The sequence below is a fragment of the Cicer arietinum genome, chromosome 3, assembly GCF_000331145.2.
Source record: "Cicer arietinum cultivar CDC Frontier isolate Library 1 chromosome 3, Cicar.CDCFrontier_v2.0, whole genome shotgun sequence".
In the NCBI taxonomy this organism is placed as follows: Eukaryota; Viridiplantae; Streptophyta; class Magnoliopsida; order Fabales; family Fabaceae; genus Cicer; species Cicer arietinum.
The window spans coordinates 71,071,096-71,081,613 of record NC_021162.2 but is presented as its reverse complement, the minus strand read 5'-3'; the positions used below and the strand labels follow the sequence as shown (position 1 = coordinate 71,081,613).

Genomic DNA, 10,518 nt, shown 5'->3' with positions numbered 1-10,518 from the left:
AAGAAAAACTACACACAAAAAAAGGTTATTCTTATAAAATCTAATTTTCTAAAGTAACGGAAAATGTGTAAGAATAATTTGTTATGTTTAAAAAGTCTGGTTGCCAAATTCGACCATTAAATTGTGAAAAGAAAAGTATTTTGAAAGATAATTTTGACTTTAAGCAAAGCCACACTCAATCAAGTATATTCTTTTCTTTTTACATATATTTTTCACCAAAGATAATTTTATCTAGAATAAGTTATCAAAATTAAGGATGTTCATTTAAATTAATTTAAAACAAAACTGTACATTAATCTAAAAAATTTAAAAACCACACAAAATTAATTATTATTAAATGAGTCTGGATCTTTTTTGTAAAAATTATTCGGATCAGATTTCGTATTCATTTTTAAAAACCGTTTGGATGACTTTATTATTATTACGGTTGTTGCATGCATATGAATAAAATAATTTAAACGAAGAATAAAATTGTAAAAAAATCATATAAAAATTTATTATCCTTTTATATAAAAGTAAGATATTTTCAATAAAAAAGTTATAGATATTTGAAAATTAAATAATTTGATTAAATAAAGAATATTAAAATTATAAATAAAATAGTATAGATTATAATTAATTAATTAATTAGTTTACAATATCTACCCATATTATAACATTAAAATATAATTAAATAAATTATAAATGTACTTTTGACACAACAGATGTTTGTTGACATAACCTCTGTTTTTGTTTGAGTAAGCATTATAAATTTTGTTGATTATCTTCAAAAAGTGTTAATCGAACTAATAAGATTAGAAGAGAAGAGTATTTTTGGTGTCAAAGACAGACAAAAGAAGTGTTTAGAGCAATGAATAAGCAACAAGAAACAGCTAAGGCGGAAGAAACTAATAATGTAGCTCCTATGCTATCTACATATATATATATATATATATATATATATATATATATTTCTCTTTCACTCACTTTAAGACATGGAAGAAACTAAGAGAATGGAAGAAGGTTTCAATTCACCATTGGATGTTAAAGATGAGTTGAAGAATCAAGAAACTAATATTGAGTATGACAAAGACACAAAGCTTGAACAGGATCAGCAGATAAAGACAAAGAGGGTTGCAACACTTGATGCATTTAGGGGCCTCACCATAGTGGTAATTATTCAATACAACTTTTCCTTTCCTTTGTAAAAAAAAAAAGTTTTGGTAACAAGTGTTCTATTATTTATGTGTAGATGATGATACTTGTAGACAAAGCTGGTGGAGCATTTCCACGCATTGATCATGCTCCTTGGAATGGATGTACTTTGGCTGATTTCGTTATGCCTTTCTTTCTTTTCATTGTTGGGGTTGCAATAGCCCTTGCACTAAAGAGAATACACAACATAAAATATGCTGTGAAGAAGATAATGCTTAGAACATTGAAGCTTCTCTTTTGGGGTATACTTTTGCAAGGTAAACAAAACTACTCCTCAAACTCACAACTATATACATTTTTTGATTCATAACAAAAAAAAGTAAGCTTTATAATACTACAGGTGGATATTCTCATGCTCCTGATGATCTATCTTATGGAGTCAACATGAAATTTATCAGATGGTGTGGCATTCTTCAGGTGTGATTCTGATAATTAGTTAAATTAAATGTTATATTTCAACACAATTTCTTTTGAATATGCATGTGCAGAGAATAGCCCTTGTATATTGTATTGTGGCTCTAATAGAGACATTTACCACCAAGCTTAGACCTACTACCTTGACTCCTCAACGCCTAGCCATCTTCACTGCCTATAAATGGCAATGGTAAGAAAAACCCTACACACATTTAATTACAAATTTCAAATATATATGAAATTCAACTGAAATTGGTTAATGAAAATTGTGATTTTGATTTATGTAACATAATATTTATATGTGTGACATAGGTTTGGAGGCTTCGTAGCATTTTTCGTTTACATGATTACGACTTTCACTCTCTATGTTCCTGATTGGAGTTTTGTTGATCATATTAATGGCGACGAACCAAGGAGATACACAGTACATTCACCATCTCTATCTATCTAATGTCTATATACTTTATGCTTTTTTTCACATATATATATTTTGTTAGGTGATATGTGGGATGAGAGGACACTTAGGCCCTGCATGTAACGCTGTTGGACATGTGGATAGGCAAGTTTGGGGGGTTAACCATTTTTATTCACATCCTGTTTGGAGACACTTGAAGGTGAGTATTGATCTGTGCTTAAGAGCATGTTTCATTTAATTATGTTTTATAATTGATCTTGAAAAAGTAATGATAAAACTAATCTTACTGTGTTGGTAATTAATAGTCTGCATTTTGTGACTCCTATGTTTATTCAAATATTTTCTTAATACATTTATTTTAAAGTAATGTTTTGGTATTGTTCTAGATAAATTGGTAAAGTTGTACTGCTATTTTCCTTCTAACAATAGTTTTCTGTGATATTTTTGGTAGGAATGCACATTCAACTCTCCGGGTGAAGGTCCATTTCGCGAAGATGCTCCAAGTTGGTGTCGAGCTCCCTTTGAACCTGAGGGCTTGTTGAGGTTTGCCTGTCTGTTTATTTTCCTTGTACTATTATTCTCTGATGCAAAGTCCAGTAACAGAGTCCAATAACATGTTACTGGACTCTGCATCGAAAAATAATGTTCAAAGCTTGTAATTCTTTCTTTCTTATACAAACGTTTTCAAAAATTTCTATATATTAGAAATATTTTAAGAAAGTATTTTTTTAATTAGTTCCATATCAGCAATCCTCTCTGGCACCATCGGCATCCATTATGGGCACGTCTTGATTCATTTCAAGGTTACAAATTCATACTCTATGTTATATCATACACACAACATCAAACATTTATTCTATAAATTTAATTTAATTATAAGTGAAAGCCTAAAACAGAATAAATATTTGGCAGGGTCATTCAGAGAGGCTTAAACAATGGGTCTCAATGGGGTTTGTGTTACTCACAATTGCCATTATTCTTCACTTTACAAATGGTAAGCTATTGTGACAAGCACTCTCAAAATTCATCCTAGAAAACATACAATTTGAGTTCAAGATAAATCTTAATAAATTTTTTATGAAATAATAATGCAGCTATCCCAATCAACAAACAACTCTATAGCATCAGCTATGTTTGTTTGACAGCTGGAGCAGCTGGAATTGTCTTCTCTAGCCTCTACATATTGGTAATGCATTAATATTCATTCAAAAGTTTGAACCTTCATTCAATTGTTCCTTATTTATTTATTTTTTTCAACTTGTGACTCTTCTTTAATACTCTTGATAATCAAATAGATTGATGTTTGGGGGATCCGTACACCATTTTTGTTCTTGGAATGGATAGGAATGAATTCTATGTTAGTGTTTGTGATGGCAGCTGAGGGAATTTTTGCAGCATTTGTAAATGGATGGTATTATGAAGATCCAAATAACTCACTAGTAAGATTTCTATTTTTTATGCTTATGTTCTGTCTTAATAATCATAGTTTTCTAATATATATATATAACTTTTTAATACATTTTCATTTTGTACATGAATATATAAATCAGGTACATTGGATCAAGAAGCATGTGTTTGTCAATGTTTGGAACTCAGAGAGAGTTGGAACTCTCTTATATGTTATATTTGCAGAAATCACTTTCTGGGGGATTGTTTCTGGCGTGTTGCACAAGCTAGGAATATACTGGAAACTTTAAGACAATACAAGAGAGGATTATGGCATTGAGCCATTGATATAGAAAAGATCATCATTGGCCGTCAATTGGAATTTAATAAATTGGATATTTATCTTTCTGATATATACGAGAGCTTATTTTCTACTCCTCATATGTATTTTAGAAGTGTATTTTCAAAACAAAGTTTTTTTGCCTTTCGAAAGTATGCTTCTGGACACAAGTGTACTTCTTTAAAAATATAGGGAGATAAAAGTAAATAAAACAAAAAAGTTTACAGAAAAATATAAAATAATTGAGTATATTTTGAATCACGATGATTATTTTTATGGGAAATGCTAACATGTGCTCTCCAAGAACAATTTGTTAATTATTCGAATGTAGAAATTTTATCTGAAATTTGTGTTTATAAGTCTTTAAAAATCAAAACATTATTTTTTTAATAAAATATTTTTAGTTTTGATATTTTTAACATGTGCCGTCAGACACATGTTAGCATCACCGTGTATTTATTCACTCATTTCTACCTTTTTGTTGATACGAAAACATAAAAGCAAAAATATTTTGCTAATGTCCAGTCATATCTAACATATTCCTAATAAGAAAATAATTTTTTTTCCTAAGGGTTTTGTCCAACGACCAATTATCAAGCAATTCTTCCAAACCAACCTAAGGCAAGTTTCCAAACACAAGAATTTATCATTATGAAAATATGGTCAAAGCATAAGATAGGAAGGGGAATCTTTAATGTGTCAAAGAGAGAAGAAGTTTAGAGCAACAACAAGAAACAACAAAAGGTGGAACTAATTAACATCCACCAGCCTGCCAATACTAATCTAACAAATGCAAATATAAATGGACCTCTTTCTTCTCTCTACAAATTAAAATCATTCATATGTCTCTTATGTTTGTAATGTAGCTGCTATTCAAGATATTCATTCTCTCCTCAATTGACTTCACAGCCGGCCTTATCATTCATTTAGACCTCATAATTTGTCCCTTGATATATATATATATATACTCTCTCTGTCACGAAATATAAACAAAGATGAGTTAAAAAAGGTAGATGTATTTGGTCTAAACTACGTCAATTTTCTTTGATTCATTTTTGCCTATATTTTGAAACCGAGGTAGTGTGTATATATATATTTGAACTTTGTAGAATATTAACTATTCAGCCATGGATGAAGCTAAGAGAATGGAAGAAGGCCACAATTTAGCATTGGATGATGATGCTAAAGATGATTTGAAGAAGCAACAAACTAATATTGAGCATGACAGAGACGTAAAGCTTGATCATGAGCAGCCTTCACAGGTTAAGCAAAAGACAAAAAGGGTTGCAACACTTGATGCATTTAGGGGCCTCACCATAGTGGTAAGTAGTTAGTGTAAATGTGAAAGTTTATGTTGTTTTGTAAATACTCCATCTATTTGGATCTTTTACTTGTACTTTTTATTTATTTATATTTTGTTACAGAATGAGTAACTATTATAAATTTAATCATTATGCACTCAACATTGAAAAAAATATATATTATATGCAATGATAAGATATGAGTAAGCATATATGTAAAAATTATTGTGTAGTTAGAGTATAGTCAATAAATTTAGAATTTAATAGACTAAAATGATTTTTTGGGTATGTTTGTGTAGTTGATGATATTAGTGGATGATGCTGGTGGAGTTTATCCACGCATTGATCACTCTCCATGGAATGGATGTACTTTGGCAGATTTTGTTATGCCTTTCTTTCTTTTCATTGTTGGAGTTGCAATAGCCCTTGCATTGAAGGTAAATTTTTTCCATTCTCTGTCCTGTTTCCATTTGATTAAAAAAGCTATCTAATTTAGTAATTTAATTGTCATCATTTATTTAAATTTTACATATCAATATGCTCTTTTCCTATCACTTAATAAACTAATGTCCTTTAATTCATGAATAAACTTTGATTGTAATAATGCAGAGAATCCCTAAGATAAAGTATGCTATGAAGAAGATAATGCTTAGAACATTGAAGCTTCTCTTCTGGGGTATACTTTTGCAAGGTAAACAAAACTACTTCTCAAACTCACTATATAGATTTTTTAAACATCCAACAATTATAAATTACATGATTTACTAAAATATTTCTCTATAACACCGATACCTTTGATCAAATACGTGTCTTGATCTCCGATACAACACCAACATTTTTATTATATTTAATTAATTAATTTTCTCAAATTATTACTGGTGTCAATGCGTTAATCTCAGTATTGTGTCTGAGTTAGTATCCGTCCTTCGTAAAAATATTCTTTGTGCTATTAAATTTTCAAAGCTGCATAATTAGATGAATAAATCTTATAGTGCACTGTAAATTTGATTTGATTACAAAACATACTATAGGTGGATACTCTCATGCACCTGATGAACTCATATATGGAGTCAACATGAAATTTATCAGATGGTGTGGCATTCTTCAGGTGTGATTCAAAATTAAATAAATGTTTTTTATGCATGGCCTACTGCAAAATAATCACATTGCAATGCAATTTTTGAATAACCAAGTTTATGAAATTGTGTGTAGAGAATAGCACTTGTATATTGTATTGTAGCTCTAATAGAGACATTTACCACCAAGCTTAGGCCTACTACCTTGAGTCCTCAACGCCTAGCCATTTTCACTGCCTATAAATGGCAATGGTAAGAAAAACACCACACACATTTAATTTGAAATTCAACTGAAATTGGTTTGATTAAAAGTACATAATATTTATGTGTGTGACTTAGGTTTGGAGGCTTTATGGCATTTCTCATTTACATGATCACAACATTCACTTTGTATGTTCCTGATTGGAGTTTTGTAGATCAGGTTAAAGGCCACGGATCAAAGAGATATACAGTACATTCACTCTCTTTATAATGTCTAACTTTTATTTAACTCTTTTTATATTGAATACTTTAATTTAATTTTCTGTTGTTCTTTTTGTTTATTAGGTGATATGTGGAATGAGAGGACATTTAGGTCCTGCATGTAATGCAGTTGGACATGTTGATAGACAAGTTTGGGGAATTAATCATCTTTATTCTCAACCTGTTTGGAGACGCTTAAAGGTGAGTTATTATACATTACAAAAGTAAATTGATATATGAATTACTCTGTTGTTACTTTCTTAATTTTTCTATGATTTTTTTAGGCATGCACATTTGATTCTCCAGGTGAAGGTAAATTACGTGAAGATGCACCAAGTTGGTGTCTTGCTCCATTTGAACCTGAGGGGTTATTGAGGTATCAGTCTTAAAATTTTCTATTTGTTCACTTAGAAAATATATTTTCAAAAAAATATATAGTTTTTTGTTTGTTTAAAAGTAAACTAGTTTAGAATATGGGTGATGGGTGAATTGGGACTGAACCATTTGTTTTCATAAATTTTTTCTTGACAATTTTTTTTTGTAATATCTTGATATGAGTAGCATTTGATCTGTTACAAAAAATATTATTTGAAATATATATTAAAGATGGATTTTTTGTTGCTGCTAAGTTCCATATCAGCTATCCTATCTGGCACCATTGGCATCCATTATGGGCATGTCTTGATTCATTTCAAGGTTAGAAAATACTATCCTATGTTGTTAATTATACTCACACTAAATCTCTATTCTATAATTGCAATTTAGTGAAAGGCATAATACAAAAGAATAAATTTTAATTTGGCAGGGTCATTCAGAGAGACTAAAACAATGGGTTTCAATGGGATTTGTGTTACTCATAATGGCAATTATCCTTCACTTTACAGATGGTAAGCTATTTTGACAAGCACTTCTCAAAATCCATACAATTTGAGTTCAAGATAGTTCATAACAATTTTTTATGGACTAATTAATGCAGCTATCCCAATTAACAAACAACTCTACAGCTTCAGCTATGTTTGTTTCACAGCTGGGGCAGCTGGAATTGTCTTCTCTGCCTTCTACATATTGGTAGGAAAAATGCAATATATGTTCATTCTAGTAAAAAAAATTGGATGTATAGCGTCCGTGTAAATTAGTTTTATTTTGAGTTTCGCGTTGTGTGATTCTTCCTTTTAACACGTTCATGATAATCAAACAGATTGATGTTTGGGGACTTCGTACTCCGTTCTTGTTCTTGGAATGGATAGGGATGAATGCTATGTTAGTGTTTGTGATGGCAGCTGAGGGCATTTTTGCAGCATTTGTAAATGGATGGTATTATGAAGATCCAAATAACTCACTAGTAAGATTTCTATTTTCTATGATTATGTTCTGTCTTAATAATCATAGTTTTCTAATATATATACAACTTTTTAATACATTTTTATTTTGCATATGAATATATAAATCAGGTACATTGGATCAAGAAGCATGTGTTTGTCAATGTTTGGAACTCAGAGAGAGTTGGAACTCTCTTATATGTAATCTTTGCAGAAATTACTTTTTGGGGAATGGTAGCTGGCTTGTTGCACAAGTTAAAAATATATTGGAAACTCTAAGCTATAACAATCATGTGTCACGTTAACATTCAACTTTGAAATCGTTTCCTCTCTATTCTTTTTGCAATTTGGTTCATTGTATATTGAATATTATTCAATTTGCATTTGTGAAAAGAAAGAAAACAACAATGAAACTGATTTTCTCTTTACGGATTGTAATCAAGTTATAAAAATGAATGAATCAATCAAATAGAGTGCATAACTCTATTATAGTTGTGATATACTTTTATCACTAAAATTTAACTGATGTCAGATAAAATAAAAAACATAGATAATTTATAAAATTTGATAAATATTTTATAAAGAGTTAATATGAAAAAATATATTATTATAAAATTTGATAGAATTTATAATAATTAAATATATTTTTAATTGCATCGGTGAAACAATTATAAGTACAGACAAAGAACTATTTGTACAAATATAATATAATTTAAAAAAAAACAAATTAGAAAGAAAAAAACTTAAAATCCTTGTACAAAAATTAGACTAATTTTAAAAATCATGGATGTATTTTTATCCAAATATAATAGACACAAAATATCTAAATTTATAACTTGGCCCTCAAGAAGAAAAGGAAAAGAAAAAGTTAAGGAAGAAAAGAAGTCTGTGTAATTGTCAACTGAAATTAGCATGAGTGACGTTACAATGACTAAAGATGATTGAACACGTGCCTATAAAAAATGAATCATGGACAGATTTAAAATTAGTGTATGGATAATGGATGTGACATAAATATAATGCAGCCAGTGTTATTCTTGTGGGAGACAAGGACAGCCGGCGAAGTCTTCGTTAAAACAACTACTCCTATATCTATTCATTAATTATCGACAAATGTTAAGAGAAATATGTCGTTATCACAATTCACATGTATATACAAACAGTGTTTTAAAATACTCACATAAATAAATAAATATAAATGAATAAAGATTAATAAAAATGAAAGTAAGTATTATATTTATTTATATTTGTATGTGTGTATTCAAATACTATTTATTTATATTCGTGATTAAACCAAGATTTCTTCAAATGTTAATTGAATGTTTATGGATATTAGATTTCTTTGTTTAAAATTTTTTAATAATGATTTTAATTTTATATTATAAAAGTAATTTTTATGATAAATTACGTAAAAATAGTAGAAACTATTTTAAATTCATTTGTTATCGATTAAAAAAAATTATTTTTGACATTCAGTAATTTATATATTTATTATTAAAGATTTTAACTTGATAAAAAAATGGTATACAGCAAAAATAATTTTTATAAATACCTTTTCAAAATAATTTTTTATTTTAATTATTTTTTGAAATTTCATTATTAAAAAAATTGTAGCAAATGAATAAAATGCTTAAAATAATGTTTTAACATAAATTATTTGAACCAATTTTTTATTTAAAGTTTTATTTCTAAATTTAAAAAAAAATTATAACAAAAATATAAAATACTATAAGAAAATCATTTGAAAATAAACAGACATATTATTTGAGAATCTAAATTAGTAAATTTTAATTAAAAAAAATTGTGTATTTCATGCATTGTAAAATAAGTGTGAATGAACATCGTAATAAAAACATTGTTGAAGGATTCTGAACTAGTAAGTTTTAATCAAAGAATTGTGAATTCAACGCATTATAAATTGATATATTTAATTTTTTTTACTAGAATCTTTAAATAATTTAGAGCATTTGTTCCTAAGAGTCTAGATTTTTATACATAGATAATAATATAAGTTACTATCACAATGAAGGCAACTTGCTGGTCGTGGTCGTATCCTAGGAAACCAACAAAATAAAAGATGAAGGAGAAACAAGTAGTTGAGCAACAAAAGCACCATAGCCAATAGTTGTAGTTGATTATATTTGTACGTTAAAACTTGGAACAAAAGTGGCTTCACCACTAAATCACACTTTCATTTCATTACATAAGTAAGTCGTTGTCACCAAGGTTTAAAAACATTAATGCTCTAACAATATCTCTATATTTGATACAATGGTCAATTCGTAATCAAAGGAGATTGAGGCAACATATATTATAGGGAAGCTTTTATGATCCATTGATAAATTGGAGGGTGTTGATACATTTAGCTTTTTAACTAATACATTAATAATTATTTTTGTGAATAAAAAACTATTGTATTTAAAAAAAAATCATTTCATAAAAAAAAAAACATCATTTTGCTGTATATAAATTACACTAATTTTTTATATTTTATTTTAAAAAAATTCAACATTCACTATTGTAAAAGACTAGTAATAAAAAATTCAAAAAAGTTTAAATATTAATTTACTTACATTTTTTTGTGAATGTTGTTTAATTTTATAATTTTTAA

At 28.3% G+C, this 10,518-nt stretch overlaps 2 protein-coding genes across 2 annotated transcripts; both read left to right on the top strand.

Moving 5' to 3' along the window:
* The first annotated feature begins 983 nt into the window (after nt 1–983).
* On the top strand, nt 984–4,000 carry LOC140918593 (uncharacterized). The gene is made up of 12 exons (XM_027332547.2): nt 984–1,151; nt 1,232–1,451; nt 1,535–1,611; nt 1,683–1,798; nt 1,921–2,032; nt 2,106–2,222; nt 2,475–2,566; nt 2,760–2,826; nt 2,936–3,017; nt 3,118–3,209; nt 3,319–3,462; nt 3,574–4,000. The coding sequence occupies exons 1-12, from the start codon at nt 993–995 to the stop codon at nt 3,718–3,720; spliced, it is 1,425 nt and encodes a 474-aa protein (XP_027188348.1). The 5' UTR covers nt 984–992; the 3' UTR covers nt 3,721–4,000.
* Nucleotides 4,001–4,757: 757 nt separating this feature from the next.
* Nucleotides 4,758–8,335, top strand: LOC101507490 (uncharacterized). The gene is made up of 13 exons (XM_027332545.2): nt 4,758–5,071; nt 5,350–5,487; nt 5,660–5,741; nt 6,082–6,158; nt 6,263–6,378; nt 6,466–6,577; nt 6,673–6,789; nt 6,873–6,964; nt 7,218–7,284; nt 7,394–7,475; nt 7,565–7,656; nt 7,787–7,930; nt 8,040–8,335. Exons 1-13 carry the CDS (start codon nt 4,877–4,879, stop codon nt 8,184–8,186), a joined length of 1,461 nt encoding a protein of 486 aa, XP_027188346.1. The 5' UTR covers nt 4,758–4,876; the 3' UTR covers nt 8,187–8,335.
* Nucleotides 8,336–10,518: the final 2,183 nt, after the last annotated feature.

Coding starts and splice junctions, on each gene's coding strand:
- LOC101507490 (XM_027332545.2), top strand. CDS start 4,877: ATGGATGAAGCTAAGAGAATGGAAGAAGGCCACAATTTAGCATTGGAT. Junction 7,476..7,564: donor TATCCTTCACTTTACAGATG/GTAAGCTATTTT, acceptor TAATTAATGCAG/CTATCCCAATTAACAAACAA. Junction 7,657..7,786: donor TCTCTGCCTTCTACATATTG/GTAGGAAAAATG, acceptor ATAATCAAACAG/ATTGATGTTTGGGGACTTCG.
- LOC140918593 (XM_027332547.2), top strand. CDS start 993: ATGGAAGAAGGTTTCAATTCACCATTGGATGTTAAAGATGAGTTGAAG. Junction 1,152..1,231: donor TTAGGGGCCTCACCATAGTG/GTAATTATTCAA, acceptor ATTTATGTGTAG/ATGATGATACTTGTAGACAA. Junction 2,033..2,105: donor ACGAACCAAGGAGATACACA/GTACATTCACCA, acceptor ATATTTTGTTAG/GTGATATGTGGGATGAGAGG.